The following is a 19543-nucleotide window of genomic DNA, read 5'->3' on the forward strand; positions in this document are numbered from 1 at the left end:
GCTATTTTTTGGTTGCAGCCGTCATTGTTGTTTGGCGGGTCCGGGCTGGGGATTCGAACCCACCACCTTAGGTGTACGTGGCTGGCGCCTTAGCCGGCTGAGCTATAGGCGCCGAGCCAGATACAAAGATTTTTGAGGGAGCTACTGGGGACATTATGGGCTGTGCCGCAGGGGTGGGTCTGATGATCCCAGGAGGAGAAGGGAAAAGCAACAGATGAAGGCCCTGGTTAGCAAAACAGCAAAACTCCCTGCTCCTGCCTTTGTCGATAAAGGTCCCAAGATACTAGCTGTGGGCTGAGGGGTACTCAAATAGGTAGGCCCTGAAGAAGACACTGGCGTGGAGACAGAGGTTGGGTCAGATAAATGCTTTGGGGAAGCTGTACATCTTTGAGGCTTATCCTTGCCTGCTCTCATGGTTCTGTGAGCTAGAGGGGTCCCTAACTTTCAGATGATCTGGGAAGGGTGAATTGCAAATCAAAGGTTCTCATTGCACGAAGTAGAGGGGTAGAAGAGTATAATCCTCAGAGGGATTTCCCAGGAGTCCAAAGCCCCAGGTGTTCCTCATGCCATGACTGTCTTTTCCTAGCTACAAAAGGTCAACTGAGGCAGCCCCAGGGGAAGGGGTATCCTGTGGGAAAATACCAGAGGGGAGAAGGGAAGGTGGGGTGGGCTCCCCACAGACCTCATAGACAGCCAGGTCGATGCCCGCATAGGGAATGATGCCTAGTACATTGGGTAGGTAGCCGCGGTAGAAGGCACGTGGCCCTTCTCGCTCCAGGATCCGTCTGGCGCAGTCCAGCAGTCCCTTGTACTGGCCTGTCCGGCGCAGGGTCAGCCGTGTCTTCAGCACCTGGAGAGGACCTGGTTATCCCCAGAAAATCTGCCCCCGAAATCACTACATCCAGGAATGAAGTCACCTAGAAATGGCTACTCCTGGAAGCAGATGCCTTGAGAATAACTGAATTAACAAAAACAACAAAAACTTACCTAGAATTTTATGCTAATTCCAAATCTCTATACCTAGTGGCATGTGGCATACAATACTAACTGTGACCCATTATCTTGTTGCCTTTTTCCTTAATAACAGAAACTGTAACTTTCAGCAATCACACCGCCACTAGAAATAAAGACTGCATTTCCTAGATTACTTAAGTGTGTGGCTTTGTCACTAAGTCCTAGACTGTGAAGCAGGAGAAGAAAGAGGTATGTGTGAGGTTCAGAAAGCATCCTTAGAGGCAGGGAGGTATTTCCCCCCTTGTTGCTTCTTCCTGCTTGGCTAGAATGTGGGATGTGATGAGCAGAGCACAAGCAGTTTTGTTGATCCATGAGGTGTTAGAACAAGAAGATAAACAGAAGGAAGCCCACGAAACTACCACTCCACGCCTGAACTGCTCATCTCTAGGCTTCATTTATATGATTCAAATTTTCTGTCACTTTCAGAATCCTAATGATACACTGTATAACCTGAAACCTGAAATAATTTCTCTAAAAACAGCTAGACACCTAGAAATGATACCCTTGGCAACAAGCATCCTATCCTCAGAAGTGACATACTCATAAACAGCTGGCTCCCATAATGACCATGCCAACAGTGACAACTAACACTGCTGTCCTGCTCTAATGAGCTCCAGTTTGAACCAGAGAGAGGGTATGGTACAATCCCAGTGCATATTATGAAATGCAGCATGAAATGGCCATTGCGGGCTCCCCACCCTGCAGTGGGCCCTCTGCCAGGGTCCCTTAGTCTTACCTCCATTGGGTAAATGATGGTTTGGGCTGTGGCACCAGCCAGGGAGCCAGCCACAAAGCGTTCCTGCACATGCAGTGTCTCCTGATGCCCCAGGATAGCCCGCTTGATCTGAGGGTAGGAGACACAGGGATGGATAGGACAATAGGGATTGAGCCTTCCTTGTACTCCACTCTTCTGGCTTCCACAGAACTGGACTGTGTTGAACCCGTAAGTCTTCTTCGTATTTAGCCCAGGCTATCCCTGGCCAACCACATGCCTCTGTATCTGCTCTCACCTGTTCATAGGCCATGAACTTGATAGCTGACTCAGGTGCTATCTTGAGTACATTAATACCATTACCACGCCATAGGGAGCGAATACCCCCTTCTTGGATCATGCTCTGAAGGCCCCCCAGGACATTCAGCCGGTTGGTCTTGGAAGCATGAACCTGAATGGGGAGATAAGGTGACTTAGAGGTCCCCTCCAGGGTCCCAGGACTGGAAGAGGGGTGTGTCTCTCCAGGGCCCCTCACCTGCATGAAGACCTTCAGGCGGTCCAGAGGGGCTGTGCCTGTCCGCGATACAGCTCCTGCCACTGCACCAGCCACCAGTTGCCTCCACCACATGCCTGTCAGTTTCTCCTGCTTTGAGAATTCATCTGGCACAGTCAGGCATTCACCAATATCCAGAACCTGAGGGTACAGGAGGTAGGAATGTCATGCCAGGCGGGAACAAGGAGATGTGACTCAGTCCTAAATGAGAGTCTCCTCCATGAACTTCAGGACCCCCAGAGGGTCTGCCAATGACTCTTGCTTGGAGAGCCCAGGAGACCCCTCTTGTACCCTATCAGATTCCTCTTGGATCCAATCTAGCAGTCTCCCTGTAATGTTCTCACATCCTTCTTGGAGACCTGTAACAAATCCCACCAAAGGAACCACCAAATCCCACCAAATTATCCATTAAATCCCACCAAATGATCCACCAAATCCTGCCAAGGACCCACCAAATCCTACCAAGGATCCATCAAATCCCACCAAAGGATCCAACTCAGGTAACTGCCACTTAAAGATCTCTCCGGAGCTAATCAGCTTCTACTGAAGGATCCTAGTCAAGGGTCTTCTATGTAAGAATTCCAGAAGATTCCTTCAGGGCCACATATAATCTCATAGATGGATCCTCTCCAGATGCCATCACTCCTATCAGACACATCACTTGTGGATCCCACTTGGGAACTAGAGCAACCCCTTCCCCCAGGTCCAGTGGATCCCGTGGGATCCTCCAAAGACAGTAGCTTTCCAACTTTTCTGTTCAGCAGCAGGATCTTTTATTTAGGCAGAGAGAACCCACCAGAAGGGGTGCAGTGTGAGTTGAGCTGGGAGGCCTGGTGCCCCATCTGGTGAACTCTTTCTTCTCTGCATCCCCAGCCCCTACAAGCTGCCCCCAGAGGCCCCAAAGTAAGTCCGAAGGGCTGGGCTCCAATCAAATAGCAGAGATGTCTTGAATTCCCCTGACCCTAAGTGGAGGAAGAAAAGGTCTTGTCCCCTGGCTGCTGACAGTTCTTTCTTCTTTTATTAGAGTTTTGGCTCAGCCCTTCCAAGCCCCAGGAAGACAGGAGCAAAGCCTCTCCTCCCAGTTAAGAGGGCACAAACTCCTGGCTGGGAAAGCCACCCCCATCTCACCGTGGAATGCTTCCAGAAATAGAGCACATCCTCCACGTTTTCCAGTGAATGCAACAGGAAATGGTCTCGCCATTCCTGCCAGTCGATGGTCATTGTGCCGTCACGGTCCATGCTGGGGATGGGATAAAGGAGAATAGGAATGGGACAGGGTCAGTGCCTGGGCCTGGGGGCAGATTCTGCTAGGGTTTGTATCCTTGGGGAGAGAGTGAGCTTCTGTACATGGGGCTTGTTGCATGTCTGCAGGAGAGATCCAAACTGAACAGTGTGGGGACCTTATGGGGGTAATCACATTTCATTGTTGCCGCATGTTGATTCCTCACACTAACCCTATCAGGAAGGTGGTATTACTATCTTCATTCTACAAAGGGGAGAAATGAGGCTCAGGGAAGTGGGGCATCTGAGCTCCAGGTCTACTTGACTTCAAAGCCCCAACTTCTGAGCTCTATTCTCCTTGGGATTGGGGCCCAGAAGTTTTCAAGGTGGCTGATGGGTCACAGCGTCCTGAATTACCTGGGATTCCAGACCCCAGGTATTCCAGACTTACCTGTGCAGAATTTTCTCTGCCTGCTCCAGAGAGATGTAAATGCCCAAAGCTTGGAAACTCTGCTGGATCTCTGAGATGTCAATATGACCTGGTGAGAGAGCCCAAGATGGGGAAGGGTTTATATGTAGGGACCACAGGGGACTCCAGGACCAAAGATCAGGGCAGCTTGGGATAGAGATGGTCTACTAAGGCCAGGTGATTCAGAAACCCAAGGCAAAGTTTGTGGTAGGGTTATAGGGAACCCCTGAGCCACTTAAATCAGAAAGATAGAATTGGGCAATCTTGGGAGGGGATCCTCTGATTCATGAATGAATGAAACGAATCCAGGGGTAACTACAGGGGTCTTTATGTCGCAGGGGCTTGAGAGGCAATATGTGAAACCCAGAAGATGCTATGGGGAGCAGTCTTTGTCCCTATATAGAGATTCCGGAAAAACAGCGGAGGAATCCTGAGAAAAAAACTAAAGGCAATAATAGGGGTTCTGCCCCAGAAAGGAAAATGAGGTGGGCTGGGTTGGCTGGGCCTTGAACCACCTAGCTGGGGGTGAGGAACACTCTCAAAATAGCCTGTGAGTCATTGGGGAGAAGCAGCCCTCCCCCTTCCTCCCATCCTGCCAGTTCTAACCCCACTGATGTTTCCAGGCCCCTCCCCCATCTCCCTACCCCTAAAGACGCCAGACTTACCATCCTGGTTCCGGTCAAGGCTATGAAACATAAGCAGCAGGCGTTGTTCTCGCTCCTGCAGATATTGGGAGAACTCTTCCAAGTTGAGCCCGCCACCTGGGTCAGTGTCATCCTCATGAGAGATGCCCTGGCAATGGGGAAGGGGACAGAGGGAGCTCCAGGAGTCCTATGCCTTAGAAGCCAGCATCCCCTCAGCACTTTCAGGAAGCAGGAAGACGAAATCCTTCCCCCCAATCAGCTCACTGCAAGAGGCCCAAGGCTATGGTAAGTATGTGAGGGGGGTATGTATTGTCCAGTTTTCCTTATGAGCCATCTGAGACTTTTTGGGTGAAGTCAACTAACCAACTCAAGGTCACAGAACTGGGAAGTGGTAACCTTGAGTTCTGGTCTCTAAAGCCTGTCCTCCTAGCTGTCTCTTAAAAATACCTATGTTCACATGGTATCTCCGGAGCTCCCATATCCCTAAGCAATGTGGTGCAGGAGAGATTCAAACTGAACAGCGAGGGGACCTAATGGGGGCCTTGGGGATCCGATCTGGGAAGTGGGCAGTTGCTCTGGAGGAGGTGGAGATGGTTTAGGGGTATTTGAGGCTACAGGACGCTGAACACTTGCAAGGTGGGTGGGTAGGGGAGTTCTTTCTTTGACAGGTACATCCCCAGCTGAGGGTGGCCTAATATGGGTTTAGGTCCCTTGGCTGGGGCAGCCTGGGGCAATGAACCAGGCCCTGGAAAGGGCAAGGCAGAGACTATAAACACAGGGGCTCGGGCGGCTGGCTGCCAGTGTAGTGGGTGCACAGCGGAGGGTGGAGAGTATGTCTCTTTGAGGTGGGAACAGGGCACTTTTTGGGCTGTGCATTGTCCAGAGAGGAGGGCGTGTCCCAAGCAGTGGGCAGGAGGCACCCCGCTCTATTCCCAGGCAGACATCCCCTACCCCCATATTCAGTGTTGGCTGCCGAAATGCAGGCTTGGGGCCTCGGTGGCCCTGTCGAGCTATCCTGTTAGGCCAGACACGGGTGGGAAGGAAACATGGACACAGATCCTGGAGTCCAGCCACAGGTAGTCCCCGGCGGATCCAGCAGGCCCACTCAGGGGCTCGGGTAAGCAGGAACCGGGGCCCCAGCGTGGCTCTCTAGGAGAGGGTCCCGGTGGGTGTACCTGTTGGGCGCAGCGGTCTGGGTCGCCCCCGCCCAGCTTGGCCAGTCCCCGGCGCAACTCGTGCACGTCCACGCGGCCATCCTTATTACTGTCCAGCTCCTCGAAGAGCTGACCCCAGCGCTGTCGCCGCTCAGCGTCTCCTGGGCCCCCCCGCATGGCGAAGGCCCGGGGGGGAGGGGAGGCCCGGCAGCGATGGCCTCAGCGGGGGCTTTGCGGCTCCCCCTCCCCCCCGGAGCCCCACAGAGGCAGCTCCGCGGCCACCGGCTCCGCAGCCTCCGCGCTGCTGGCTGGGTTCTGGGGCTTGCTAGGGGTGGTGACTGCTAGCCGTCACCGCCCGCGCCAGAACTCACTTCTCCTCCCTCGCCGAGCACTGGGGGGAGGGGCCGAAGGCGGAGCTGGGGGCCCGGGAAGGGATGTCTGGGATTCTCTGGCATTGCACAGACGAGACAATATCAGAACTCTTTTTGGGAAGAGGGGCTAGGGAGCTCAATCGTCTCATTTCTGGTTTCAGAGTTTTGCCTCTGCGTGCCTCAGCTAGTCTTTGCCCCTTTTCCTAAGGGAGTGAAGTAGGAAGATGTTAAGGATTGTTTCGTAATCTCTTTCCATCTGACTTCCCTCCCCTACTAATCAGGATCTAAAGTTCTCGCTTTCCTCAGATGTGCGCCATCTAGCGCTCCATCTGTCCACCCGCCCGCCCATGTCACATTCCCCACACGGTCATAGAAACAGAAGATCAAGATGCAGTGTTCACCCCCAACCACCGTCAGCCCTTCATCCTGCCCGCACGCCTCCTTTCTCAGTCTCACTCAAACTGGGAAACGGAAGATCAACGCGCGGCGCGCCTGCAAAGTCAGCTTCCAATTGCCAGAGCTTTCAAAACTGCGCCCGCTGGCTCCACCTCTCCAGCCCCAAAGGAGCGGAGCCTCCCTGCTGACCACCGCGTGCTGTAGGCCCCTAACGTCCCACCAACCGCCAGGCATTCTTAAAGGGGCCGTGCCCGGAATCAGACGCCGGGCCGGCTATTCTTTCTAAACCGGCTTGGTGGGGGTCTCAGTGTTCCGGACGTAACTGGGGTTGAGGACCGGCCTGTGCCACTCACTGCACCTGCTGAATGCCCCTCCCACTAGTTTCGGGCGCTGTTTCTCGGCTTACCATTAGGGGGAAGGGCACGCAGACAACTTGACACGAATAGTAATAGCAATAACTAACTTTGATTCAGTGTGTTGCACATGCCAGGCCTTTTACTCACCTTTCGCGTTGTCCTAGCCAAAGCCCTGTACAGCTAAGGAAACAGAAGAATAACCCATCCTCGCCAGTCCTCCCAGACTGGTGTGTTCAAACAGATATGTGCCAGTAAATGAATCTGGTATAAAGGGTCTCCTAGCAGATGTTTCTATTCACAGATACTCCTTGCAGACGTCCCACAATATGAGGGATACAGATGTTTTCCCACGGAGATGCCCCAACATCCTGGATAGGTGGGCCTCTGTATACATGTGCCTTTGTCCTGCTGGTTCTTCCCACAGATGTACTTCCATTTGCATGTGCCTCAGGCAGATGTTCTCAGGTCTTTCCCTCACTTGAGCTCATTCTATACAGGTGTTTCTTATACAAGGCGGTTTCTTTTACCTCCTTCTCAACAGGTGTTCCTCCACCCATGAGTGTATTATACAGTTTCCCTCCCACTAGGTGTATTCCAGTTACCTACATACTCATCTGGCTGTTTCCATAGAACTAGGTACCATGCAGGTGTGTTTCATACAGATTTTACAATACAGTTTCACATGATGATTCCCCTATACAAGTGTCGTACATTTCACAGACAAGCCATGCGGATGCCTTGCCCAAACAGTTCTATTCCACATGACGGTGTCTCAGATTTTATTTTGCAGGTGTTTTCTATACAGATGTTTTCCACACAAGTGTGCTTCTATTCAGCTATACTTCATACAATGTGGTTCAATACAGTTACATCCCGTAAGTGTTCTTACACGTGGACATCTGTGCAGGTGTCTTCTATACGGGTTTGTCCCATATACAGGTGTTTACCACACAGGAGGTGGCAGCTCCCCATTCGAGTCTGCCCCAGGTAGGAGTGGCCACATGCCCCGTGTGTTTCCACACCTGTGAGCTCCTATAGATATTCCCGCAATACAGGTGTGAGGTCCTTCTAACATCTGGGCCCTTCTGCCTCTTTCCTTACACCTCTTCTCTATAGGATTGGCTTCCCATTACAGGTGCGCCCCGGGCACGGTCACGCCCCCATTTGGCGCCGCCCTCTCATCTAGGCTCAGGTGCACAAGCCGGAAATGCGCTCTCCTCCCAGGTGAGTGACTAAACTTTCCGGGTCACGTGAGCGGGCAGAGCTGGTGAGATCGGACCGAGCCACCGACGCACTGACAGAGTTCGAGCGAGGGATCGGAACCAGGAACCTGAGCGAAGTATAAGACGTCTGGGCCAGGTAAGGAGGCAGGAAGCACGGCTTGGTCTGCCACGTCCTGGCCCCCTTCACCCGGTTTCCTTCCTTTCCCCAGCCTAGGAATGCGCGCCTCGGAGTTAATCTTTAATCGCTGACCTCTGGTGGCGGGGGCGGGGCGGGACTCCGGGGTGCCCTGGGGCGGGTTGCCTTTCCTGTGGACCTGCGTCTAGGTCCAGCCCCCGAGCCCCTACACTCGGACCCTCTCTCTTTCTCCCGCCCCTAGGTGCCCATCTCAGGTGTCCTCGGCCCAAGATGCGGTAGGAGAGGCGCGCACGAGAAACCCCATCCCTGGAGCTACCAACCCGTCACCCAGACCATGGCGAACCCCACCGGCCTGGGATTGCTCCTGGCGCTGGGCCTGCCTTTGCTGCCGGCCCGCTGGGGTCGAGCCTGGGGACAAAGTAGGTACCGAGCGGGAGAGCTGGGGTGAGGGGTCCAGATTCCTGGGTCTCAGCTGGGGGCGGAGCTTAAAAGCCCTGGGTACCTGGGGGCGCAGAGTGGGCTTGAGAATTGCGGAGTGGGCAGGGAATATCTTGGGGAGAGGTCTACACGGTTAGGCTGGGGATTTAGGCTTTCTGGCTCCTTCCTTGGACGGTGGAAGTTTGTCTATAGGAGAACTCTTGAGTTCCTGAGGGGTAGTGAAATGGTGAGCTGGGTTGTTCTGATCCACAGAACAACTCAGGGGGTGGGAGAGAGGCTAGTACACCCAAGTATGGTTGAGGTGTTTTGGGTGGTCTGGGAGTCCAGAGGAGGGGCTGGCCAACCTATATCCAGGAGCCTGGGGGAGGTGTGAGTCAGACACTCCAGGCAAAGAAGCACCACCAGCCCAGGTCCTTCAGGGCTCCTGGGCCTTTCAGGTGAGGGGGAAGGGTTGGGCTTCCAGATACCACCAACTATAATAGTCCCTAATTCCTCAAACAACTGCAGGTTAATTACTCCTTGCTAGGCTCTGCTGTCCCCCACCCACCCCCCAGTCTCTGTGCTGATGAAAGACTCAGCAGGGCAGCGGTTTAAGTGGGCCCTGCTGGTGGATTTGGGGGAATGCCTGGGAAAGTGTGGCTGGACTGAGATGGAAAAGCCAGCTGGGGATTGATTTAGTCTCTCTTTCCAGCCTCAACAGCCCCACCTACTTCTGCCAATGGCAGTAGCACTGTTACAGATGCTGGCCCGGCCCTGGTAAGTTAGGGTATATGTGGGAGGAGCGCTGCAGGGATGTTACTTAGGGCCCCTACATGTAGCAAGTAGAGAGGGCTGGGGACACCCACCCTTCCAGAGGTAGCAGGTCAGGGTGGCATTGGAGGGCCTCAAAGTGGAAGAGAAAAGATCATAAGCAAGGTAAATGGGGAGATGAAAAGTCCCAGATGAGGGAGACTAGGAGTTCCCTGGGGCTGTAGACAGGAATGTTATACATGGCAGTTGTCAGGAGTCCAGTGTGCCTCTCAGGCAGCAGGTGAGCTAAGAGCCCAGACTTAGTAGATGTGGTGGGAGTTGGGGTTTCGGATGTGGCAGGTACTTGGCATAGGGAGATCCCAGACCAGGCAGGTGGGAGACACTCAGAGCCCTAGAAAAGGTAGATGAGTAGCTGGGAACCCCAGACCAGATCACCAAAAGTGTCAGGTGTATGTGCATGTGTGGGGGAGGATGCCACACAGGTGAGGGTAGACAGGATCCCTGGGCTCAGGTGAGTCACACTGTGTGTCCCCTCACAGTCTCAGGAAGCCATCACTGCTATCACTGTGGTCTTTTCCATCCTGGCTGCCCTGCTCCTGGCTGTGGGACTGGCACTGTTGTTGCGGAAAGTTTGTGAGAAGCGGCAAACTGAGGGCACCTACCGGCCCAGCAGCGAGGAGCAGGTGGGTGCCCGTGTGCCACCACCACCCAACCTCAAGTTGCCGCCAGAGGAACGGCTCATCTGAACAGTGGGGCCCACTGCAGCTGCCACTGCTGCCCAGGACTGCCGGGTGTTGGTTCGCACACAGCAGCTGCCAAGACAGCTCAGAAGGACTTGGGGGGGGAGGGGCAAGGGGCGCGGGGCACCTGCCTGGCAGGCTTGGTGCAGCATGCTGCCTCTGCTTGACTCTGCCTGCAGCTGGGGGTGCCAAGGCTGGGGACCTGCTCCCTGCTTGCTGAGCCATCTTTGCTATGCCTGGTGCGCAGGCCCGACAACCTCCTCTCCTTTCTTTCAGTTCTCCCACGCAGCTGAGGCCCAGGTCCCCCAGGACTCCAAGGAAAAGGTTCGGGGCTGCCTGCCCATCTAGGTCCCCTCCTCTCCATCCATTCCCCTACTTCTTTGCTGTGTGACCTTGGGGGAATGAAGGCAGAGCCTTCTCTGGGCAATCAGACCCATCCAGTGCTTAAGACTAGAAGGGAAGAAGGTGCTTTAATTCAAAGACTTTGCTCCTGAGGGCAAAGAGGAATGGGGGTGCTCACTTTTTATATATTTATATGAAATTGGTAGTGAGATATAATAAAAGCTTTTTTTGAGCTGGCGGGGACATTAGCCTAGTCAGTCGTCCTCAAACTATGGCCTGCGGGCCACATGCGGCCTGCCTAGGACATTTATCCGGCTCACTGGCTGTTTTTGCCACTGATGCCTGTCTTGCTTAGCAGCCGACTCGTCCCAGGGCCCGCAGTCTGGCCCTCCAATGGTCTGAGGGACAGTGAACTGGCCCCCTGTTTAAAAAGTTTGAGGACCCCTGGCCTAGATAGAGGAAACAAATGCACTCTAGAAAGTGAGAAGCTGCCCCTGGAAAGAGGGAGGTGGGTAGGGTGGGTTTCTGAGCGGAGAAAAGGCCTCAGACAAACTCACCAGCAAAAACTGCTTTGGGCTTTTGTGGCTTTATTGAGGGACGGGGGTCTTCTCTGGACCCCTGATCTTTAACCCTCAAAGCACTTCTTAAGATCTGCGACTCTGGGCCGGCTTCTGGCCTGGGGTTCTTGCCAGTTGCTCGTTGGTGGAGCAGGATGGTTGGGGGCTCCCTGCTCCTCGAGTTGTTGAAGGTGAGCAGGCTCTGCTAGCAGGAATCTGGAAGGCTGGGCTCTGGGGTTCTTGGGAGAACTGGGGTCCAAGGGCTGGGGCTTCCAGCCAATGTCAAAGTTGGGCTTTGTGGGGGCCAGAATTTGGGGGCTTTCTAGAGGGTTGGGCTGGGTGGGAGCTGTGGGGAGCCAGGAGCAGCAGCTCTCCTGGGCTCTAGAATCTTCAGCTGTCTTGTGAGGAGAGGAGAGATGAAGGGTTAGAGGTTCCATGAGATGGGCGGGCTCTGCAGAGGCTGCCGAAGATGGGGACGAGGAGATGACTTCTTGGTTGGCCTCTGAGGGCTGCTGGGGATTGGGGTTCTTTGAGGCGCCAGTGGCATGTTGTAGGGACAGCAAGTCCACAGGCAGGGTTGAGGGCTAGGTGGGATAGAGGGATAGCAAGTTGCTGGTCTTTAGATAGGGTAGGGCTGGCAATTTGGACGGGCAGTTCTGGGAAGACTGGGGTTGGAGTGTTCTCACCAGGCTGAGGCAGCTATCCAGGTCCCCTCTGTGACAGCAGTCTAGACTCTGGCTTGGTCTCAGGCTTCCTGTGTTCTTGGCTTCTATACTTAAACTGTCTAAAATCTCGCTCAACAAATCCAGTTCTTCTCCAGAACTCAAGAAGCTGCTGTCCAGAGCTTCCGCTGCCCACAGGCCCTGGTCACCTTCAGGACTGAGAGGGGGTGTCCTATGTGTGAGGACAGATGGCCTCAGACATTTGCTGACACCCCCCAGTTCTGATCAGGCTGCTCTAAAGAGTTTGGGGACCTTCCTCCCCATCTGTTCTGGGCTCCCACTTCTGCCCAGTGGTATCCTACTTTGAGCCTTACCCCTCCCCTGGGGGCTCAGAAGGTCCTTCCAGTTGGAATCTCCTGCTGGGGCGAAGGGGCCGGTTCTGTAAAGGACAGATTTTTGTGGGGGAGGGGTAGGACCTCAGCTGCAGAATCAGGGGGCTGGGGCTTTCTGAAGGAGAGGGAGTTTGAAGCAGGTGCAAATATTTGCGGAGGTGAAGGGGGTGTGAGATATCTGGTTGGAGTAATAATTCTAGGTGTACATGGGGGAGGGGTGCTCTCACGTGTCCAAAGTGCTGAATGATGGGTCGACGCTGCTGCAAGCGATCTGAGTGGCTGGTGAGGAGCCTCAGGGAGCCCCCCCTCTGGAGGCTAGAGTCCTCATCCTAGGAAGAGGATGTGTGAGCTAGGAGCCCCTCTGCCCCTCTGCCACTGATGGTATTGGCCATTCATTGACCTTACCTTGGACATCATCAGGTTCTGCACACCCTTCAAGCCATTCTTGGCCTACAAGGGAGCCAAGGGAAGAATCAGATCTGTGGTTGGACCCTGAGTGTTTGAGGACTCAGCCCTTTGTCCCCTAGGGCAGCACTTCCCAGAACAGCTATCTATCTGTGTCTCACAAATATGTTCACAATTCCCTATGTACCACTTGAGGGGTTAATACAATTTTGGCCCCTTTGATTAATACAAAAGGAGTATACCTGGAGGAAATAACCCCCACATGAAATGGGTACTAGCAAAACAACATAGCAAAAAGGTGTAGTGTTTCAAAAGTCCTGAAGAATATAATTAAATGAACAATTTTAAGTTGCAAAAGGTGGCCCCAGGAAACTTGTGGGCTTGGGAGGAAAACACCAAAACAAGGGCAGAGCTGGAATTGTATCTGAGGATAAAAAATGTTCATTAATAAATCTTGATTTTCAATTTTAAATAAGCAGGAAATGATTCTGACAAAAATGAGTATGCTAAATGGAAAATAAAAGTGGGAAGAATTGTTAACAGTTAAATGCTGGTCCAGTTCTGATAAACACTTTTGCACTTTAAATGTCCCATCCCCAATAAAAGATTGAAACATCCTCTATTCCCTCCCCTTGCCACCCCATCAGGAGTGGCCTGTCCACTTCAGCCTCACCGAACGGCATATGTTCCTGACGGCTGGTTGGGTCTTGGCCTTGACTGAATGCAGGAGGGCACCACCACCTTTCTAGGGGAGAAGCAGATGGCAAAGGAGAAGCTTGGGCACTTGGGGACAAGACCCTACCTCCCCATCTTGGGCTGTGTGGTGCTGAACAAGCTCCTTTCCCTTTTTCAAACACTCATCATTTCTGTAGGTTAGCGTGATCATGAGCTTATCTGTCAACTGTTGTGTGTTTGCTGGTGTTACCTTTATGTTGTCTGCCCAGAGCTGATAGGAGCGAATGGTGCCTGTGGTGAACCATGAGACAGTGGAGTGTCATTCAAGGCAAGCATAGGCTGGAGATGCTGGTGGGGCAGGGATTCCAGGGCTGGGCTCACCTGAAGATGCCCCACAGCAAGTGATCTCCTGCTCAAATTGATCTGAGAAGCCCTCCCCTGTGTTCAGCTTCTCCAGTCGGCCTTCGATGAACTAGAGTGAGAATAAGACTCATCTAAACACGAGGACTCAGCAGTCTGCCTGGTGTCTAGGTGGAAAAGCCACCCCCAGCATCTCCAGGAGCCACTCTGAGGACCTAGGGATCTGAAGCTTACCACCTTAGGAATCAGGGGCCAACCCTCTTCCCCATCTTTCCAGCCCCCCCTTTCCCCAGGGACTAAATCCTAACCTCCAGACTGACCCACCCCCTCTTAGCCTGAAGTAGGTCGATCCCATATTCAGGACCTTGAGTCCAGCCTACTTTCTCCCAGGAGCCTAGAAGTCCAGCTTGAGTTTATCACCCCTCCCCCCATGTCCTGAGGACACAAGAATCCTAACCTGTTTCCCTGTCCTCCCCAAAGGGTGCCTGTGTCAGGACCTGCCTCCTCTGGAATCCAGCAGTGTGAACTCCCACCCAGACCCATGAAGATCCCTGCTTAGGGAACCTGTGAATTTGGTCCCACTCTAATCCCTCTTAGGAACCCAGAAGTCAGGGGCTCCCGTCCTTAGGAACCCAGGAGTGCAGTCCTGCCTCCCCCACCTGGGGACCCTGGAGTGGGGAAATCCTGCCACTGGATTTTCCAGTGGCTGCTCTGGACTTTCCCTCAGGGACCCAGCAGTCCCCCTCCAGCCCTGGTTCCTCCCTCAGGGTTCTGGCACACCTGCTTGAACAGCTGCAGGTGCACAGCCCTTTGATGGAAGGCCTGCAGGCGTGCCCCAGGCTTCTGGGCCAAGAAGGCCTCTTCACTGAAGGTCACTGGTTGGCCCTGGAAAAAAGACCCATTCCCTGAGCTCCTGGCATCTATCCTGTCCCCAGCCATCCTCCTCATTCTACCATTTATCTATGCAGCTTGATCTATGCACCTGTTGTGTGTCCGGCCCATGTGCAGGACCTGGTGGGCTGTGAGGAGGACTTGGGCTTTTCCTCTGAGGGAGGTGAGAACTCTGGGGGGGCATAGGAAGGACGTGACTTAGGTGTTCACAAGTGACCTCTGGCTGCTGTAGGGAAAACAAACTGTGGTGCTTGGTGGCAGGATATTTGTAGATTTGGGGTGTGTTGCAAAGGCAGAGTCAACAAAGTTGCAAAGTGAGTGTGGTGGCTCACACATGTAATCCCAGCACTCTTGGGAGGCCAAGGCTGGTGTATTGCCTGAGCTCACAGGCTTGAGACCAGCCAGAGTGAGACCTCGGCTCTAAAAATAGCCGGGTGTTGTGGTGGATGCCTGTAGTCCCTCCCAACTTGGGAGGTTGAGGCAAGAGAATCACTTGAGCCCAAGAGTTTGAGGTTGCTGTGAGCTGCGATGCCATAGCACTCCACCAAAGGTAACAAAGTGAGACTTTGTCTCTTAAAACAAACAAAAAAAGAACATCAGCTACTAAGATGATCCTGCCCTCCCCCCCCCCCGCCCCGCCCCAAAGATTTAAAGAATGGTTGTGAAAAACAGAGAAGAGAGTTTTGGGGTGAGAAGGTCAAGGTCCTAGCTTCAACATTTACCCAGTGTGGAAACCAAACCTTGTTTTCCTCATATGTAAAACAGGACTATTATAGTATCTGTATCATCATAGCACTGTTGTGAGCATTCCACGAGATATCAGTAACAATAAAACCTAGCGTTATGAAGTGCTTACTACATGCCAGCAGATTTCTAAGTGCTGGCAATATGCCGATTCACTGTCCCAAACCCTTTTAGGTGGGCCTGTGGTGATCTTATTTTACAGATGAGCAAACAGAGGCACAAAGTAAGCACTTCATTAAAGTTATGTATCGTTATTAGTGATTTCTTCAAGGACATATGAAACCTCTCTCTCTCAGCGTCCCTGCTGCTCACCGGGACGTAGACGAGCGCGTCTCTGTACCCTCCGAAGAGCAGAGCCTGAGCTTTGAGGAAGAGACGGGATACCCCTTCCCCGGGGGCCAGGGCGACCTTCCTAAGCCGAAGTTTCAGCAGGGACACCTAGAGAACAAAGGGAGTGGCGCTGAGTGGCGGGTGTAGGGAGCAGGAGGGTGGGAGGAGGCGACACTGACCACATCTGGGGGCAGCGCCTGCACGTCGTCGAAAGGCGTCTCCAAGGTATTGGAGTCCACGTTCATCATAACGACGTCCTCCAGGGCTTTTTCTCGGACTCTCTGTGGAGTACGGTGAGACAGTCACTCAGTTGGAGGGTCCTGGCAGGGGAAGGGGACCCCTCCTATCTCCGCCGTCTCTGTGGGTAGCGCTCACCTCGGCGAGACTTGCGTGCACTCCAATGAGGTAAGGCATGGGCGCGCTGTGGACCAAAGGGGTGGGGTGATGCGGGCACCGCCCCCAGGCCTTGCCCCTGGGACCTGTTCTTCCCCAGACCCCTTCCTCACCAGCAGTAGTCCAGCAGGTGTGGGGGCAGCGTGGGGATCAGCACGTGCTCCCAGCGCATGGGGTGCAGGAGGGCGCAGGACGCGTGGACGCACGAGGTCAGCTGGAGACGCATGGGAGGAGGGTCATGGAGTCAGGGCCCGGACTTCCAGTTTCAAGGACCCACGCTGAGACGGTGTCTCTCCCAGCTAAATTTCTCACGTCCCTAAGGTTCTGTTTCCCCCTTCCCCACCCATTTCTGGGTAAACGGCGAAAACTGGGACCTCTTTAGGAAGCGTATGGAGACCAAGAATTCGGCTGAGTACAGCGTGATTTGAGAGGGTGGAGCCAGGACTCAGCCCGTCCTAATTCCTCCGTCTAAGGGGCAGGACTAATATGGATCCCACCCCATAGCGGGACAGCAAGTGGGGACCTCCACTTATCCCACCCTGAAGGAGGCGTAGCTACCATTTAGTTCGCCCAGGCCGCCTCCAGGGTGGAGCCCCAACTCACTAACCCCAACCCAATGAGGTGGAGCTAAAATGCTTCCCTTTGGCCCCGCCCTTAGGGGGGTGTACCTGTAACGCCTTCAAGTAACCTCACCCCAAAGAGGTGGAGTTAAAATGCAACCCTTTGGTTCTACCCCTGATGGTGTAGCCACCACTCACTAACTCCGCCTCAAAGAGATGAAGCTAAAATGTATTACTCTAACCTCATCCCTGGGGGTGAAACTAGCACTCAGCTTCCACCTGTCCTTTCCCCCAGGAGCGGAGCTAGAATTTAGGGCTCCCTGGTTTCGTTCTCCAGAGGGGCGGAGCCTGGACTGTTCTGGCGTGTAGGGGGCGGAGCCAGTTTTCATTACGCCCTGATCATTAAAGGGGCAGGACCAGGACTTTGCCCTCGGATCCCGCCCCTGGAGTGGGCCCAGGATCTGCCCCACGTCCCCTGAGGCCCCGCCTCACGGTGCTGAGCTTGCTGGAGGTGAGCAAGATTCTTCTCTCTGCCAGGAGCGCCGCGAACAGCCCCACGATGTTCTCGTCTGTCACAGCCACCACCAGCTCCGTTAGATTCCTCTGAGGAACAGAGAGGAGAGCTAGACGTGGATGGTCTCCAAAATTTGGCATCCTCCTCTGGGTCGCCGGACCTGTTCCTGTCCCCAGAGTTTCCCCTCCCCCGTTCCTACTCACATTCTCAGGGATGGATGGCAAGCGTTCGGAATCGGGGGCCACGAAGCAGGAAAGCTGGAGGGAGCGTTGGCGGGGGATCAATCAGTTATGGAGCTGGCACCTGGATACCCGACCTTCCAGCGTTGGGAGGCCTCCAAGCCCTGCTCACCAGCCTGCTATTCCCAGGATCAGGGGGTGGGACTCCGTGAGAGCTGGAGATCATCACTCCGCTGCCCTGAGGGAGAGACATAGCTGTGTGGTCCTCAGGGCTAAGGCGCAGCCTTCTCACCCACCTAGGGTCCAGAGTTGGGATGTTACTCACCAGCCCCAGATCCACTGACGCCTGGGACCAGGGTGGGCGCTGCTGCAGCAGATGTAGAAGAAGTTCCTCAGCCTCAGAGACCTGGGTGGAGGTTGGGGATTCTGAGGGCCACGACTCAGGCTGGGTGGCCTGGGAGGGGCAAAGGAGTTCTGAGAAGGACTGGGGGCTTGGTGGGGTGGGGGATTAGACTCCCACAGGAGTTTGGGGGAGCTGATCCCACCTGGTCTTGGGCTAGGAGGTCTCCCACTATATTCAGTAGCTTGTAGAACACCTCAAACCAAGGCAGGTGGCTGTGGAGAAGGGAGACAGGTTTCATGCAGTGGTCCTAGGCCTAGTCCCTTCCCACACCCCACCCTAAACCCCCATATGACACACCTGAGGATACAGAGACAGCTGTGGGCACCAGCACGCAGGCGGCAGAAACCAAATCTGCGGTTGCCTGCCAGGTTCGTGAGAGCAAAGGTGAAGTGCTGGACAGCAGGGCTGGGGAGCTCCCTGGAAGGGGAGAAAGGCTCTCAGAGAGATCTGGGCATCTCAACTCCCTGACCAACCCTCACTCTTCCCAACAGTTCTCCTGGGACCCTGGGTGTATAAGTTCTTAGTTGTCAGGATCCCTGCATGCCTGAGTCCCTGGGTATGGGTCTCTATAGTTTTTTGGGTGCTTTGCGATTCCAAGTCCCTGTATTTTTTTTTTCCTTGAGACAGAGTCTCACTCTGTTGCCCTCAGTACAGTGCCGTGGTGTCACAGCTCACAGCAACCTCAAACTCTTGGGCTCAAGTGATTCTCTTGCCTCGGCCTCCCGAGTAGCTGGAAATATGAGTGCCCGCCACAATGGCCAGCTCTTTTTTGGTTGCAGTTGTCATTGTTGTTTAGCAGGCTTGGGCTGGGCTTGAACCTGCCAGCCTCAGTGTATGTGGCTGGCACCCTACTCACTGAGCTATGGGCACTGAGCTTAAGTCCCTTGTTACTATGTCCCTGGGTATCTGGATCCCTGAGTCCTTAGGTGTCAGAGCCCTGAATTCTTTGAGCCCTGGGGTCCCTTAGTCCCTCAATCTCAGGTTCCCTGCATCCCTAAGGTGCCAGAGCCTTGAATTCCTGGAGTTCCTGGATCCCTTAGTCCCTGGATCTCTAGGTCCCTGAGTCCCTGGGTCCCTAAATTTCTTGGTCTCTGCATCCTATGTATATAGGTTTCTAGTTGTCAGGTTTACTGAATGTCTGAGTCCCTGAACCTCAGAGTGCCTGGAGTATGGGTCTCCAGATATCTGAGTCTTTGGGTCCTGAATCCTTGGGGTCTCTAAGAGGTCCCTGGGGTCCCTGTATCCTTTCCTCCATACCTTTCCACATCAAAAGGGAAGCAGAATTTGGGTACCATCTGCATAGTTTCCTGGAGATAGAGAGAAGCACAGACTTCTTGGCCACTCAGGTTTAGCCCCTACCCCTGGGCTCCAGGTCCAAGTCACAGAGTACCCTCCCCCTGGGGGACTGGCCCTGTCCCCGGGGGAGCAAGGAACCATCCTGAATACCTGGTCCCTGAAGTCTGGAGGGAATTGCCGCAGGATGGGGGGATCTGTAGGGGAGTACAGGCCTCTGAGTTCTGGGCCAAAGTCCCACCCTCCATAACCCCACTATCCACATGCACCCAACTCACCCTCTTGCAGGGAGGCAGGGCAGGCCACTTCGAAGAACCAATCAAACATGGTCGGGGGACCCCCTCTGTGGAATGTGAAAGGGCTTCGTGGGTCCAGAGACTTGCCTCCATGCAGGTGTGTGGCTGTGTCTGCCTCTCTGCACATAATTGTGTGCTGGCATGTGCATGACCCTGGGAGCTTTTAGTGGTGAGTGCATGTATGAGGCTTGCATGAGCCTGTGTGTGCAGTGGTATTGATTGTGCATGCACCAAGTTTGGGACAGAGCAAGAGTGTGTAGTGTGTGACTGTGTGTGGCTGAGTGCAGACTTCTATGGGCATACAGGTAGGGGTGTGTGTATGTGTGTGTGTGTGTGTAATTGTGACTAGTGCCTTCCTGAAAAGATGTCT

The 19543-nt window shown here is 54.0% G+C and overlaps 3 protein-coding genes across 5 annotated transcripts in view; 1 reads left to right on the top strand and 2 right to left on the bottom strand.

Annotated features, from left to right (window-relative positions):
* Positions 1-6111, bottom strand: part of SLC25A23 (solute carrier family 25 member 23) — a 12963-nt gene extending 6852 nt beyond the window's left edge. For all 3 annotated transcript variants that reach the window (XM_023518044.1, XM_003797994.3, XM_023518045.1), the window contains exons 1-8: positions 5789-6111; positions 4635-4761; positions 3952-4039; positions 3408-3519; positions 2262-2420; positions 2025-2177; positions 1751-1858; positions 683-850 (exon numbers count right to left, since the gene is read on the bottom strand). In XM_023518044.1, coding sequence (XP_023373812.1) covers positions 683-850; positions 1751-1858; positions 2025-2177; positions 2262-2420; positions 3408-3519; positions 3952-4039; positions 4635-4761; positions 5789-5944 — 1071 coding nt within the window. In that variant the 5' untranslated portion in view covers positions 5945-6111. The remainder of the gene's footprint in view (positions 1-682; positions 851-1750; positions 1859-2024; positions 2178-2261; positions 2421-3407; positions 3520-3951; positions 4040-4634; positions 4762-5788) is intronic.
* Positions 6112-8149: 2038 nt separating this feature from the next.
* Positions 8150-10926, top strand: CRB3 (crumbs 3, cell polarity complex component). The gene is made up of 5 exons (XM_003798060.3): positions 8150-8249; positions 8491-8668; positions 9379-9443; positions 9977-10120; positions 10454-10926. Exons 2-5 carry the CDS (start codon positions 8584-8586, stop codon positions 10523-10525), a joined length of 366 nt encoding a protein of 121 aa, XP_003798108.1. The 5' UTR covers positions 8150-8249; positions 8491-8583; the 3' UTR covers positions 10526-10926.
* Positions 10927-11086: 160 nt separating this feature from the next.
* The window catches only part of DENND1C (DENN domain containing 1C), a 9972-nt gene continuing 1515 nt past the window's right edge, over positions 11087-19543 (bottom strand). The window contains exons 2-23 of the mRNA XM_023518046.1: positions 19156-19220; positions 19031-19074; positions 18842-18891; positions 17882-18001; positions 17727-17796; positions 17507-17587; positions 17354-17419; positions 17206-17259; positions 16981-17091; positions 16042-16142; positions 15911-15956; positions 15715-15816; positions 15518-15643; positions 14351-14455; positions 13592-13682; positions 13461-13501; positions 13209-13280; positions 12536-12580; positions 12358-12459; positions 12113-12177; positions 11763-11955; positions 11087-11660 (exon numbers count right to left, since the gene is read on the bottom strand). Coding sequence (XP_023373814.1) covers positions 11145-11660; positions 11763-11955; positions 12113-12177; positions 12358-12459; positions 12536-12580; positions 13209-13280; positions 13461-13501; positions 13592-13682; positions 14351-14455; positions 15518-15643; positions 15715-15816; positions 15911-15956; positions 16042-16142; positions 16981-17091; positions 17206-17259; positions 17354-17419; positions 17507-17587; positions 17727-17796; positions 17882-18001; positions 18842-18891; positions 19031-19074; positions 19156-19220 — 2266 coding nt within the window. The 3' untranslated portion in view covers positions 11087-11144. The remainder of the gene's footprint in view (positions 11661-11762; positions 11956-12112; positions 12178-12357; positions 12460-12535; positions 12581-13208; positions 13281-13460; positions 13502-13591; positions 13683-14350; positions 14456-15517; positions 15644-15714; positions 15817-15910; positions 15957-16041; positions 16143-16980; positions 17092-17205; positions 17260-17353; positions 17420-17506; positions 17588-17726; positions 17797-17881; positions 18002-18841; positions 18892-19030; positions 19075-19155; positions 19221-19543) is intronic.

This window comes from Otolemur garnettii, unplaced genomic scaffold, assembly GCF_000181295.1.
Source record: "Otolemur garnettii isolate 467f Iridium unplaced genomic scaffold, OtoGar3 scaffold00127, whole genome shotgun sequence".
Taxonomy (NCBI): Eukaryota; Metazoa; Chordata; class Mammalia; order Primates; family Galagidae; genus Otolemur; species Otolemur garnettii.

Excerpts from the sequence above, each read along its gene's own strand:
- CRB3 (XM_003798060.3), top strand. The coding sequence starts at position 8,584 with ATGGCGAACCCCACCGGCCTGGGATTGCTCCTGGCGCTGGGCCTGCCT. Across the intron at positions 9,444-9,976 it reads CAGATGCTGGCCCGGCCCTG|TCTCAGGAAGCCATCACTGC; the intron begins GTAAGTTAGGGT and ends GTCCCCTCACAG. Across the intron at positions 10,121-10,453 it reads GGCCCAGCAGCGAGGAGCAG|TTCTCCCACGCAGCTGAGGC; the intron begins GTGGGTGCCCGT and ends CCTTTCTTTCAG.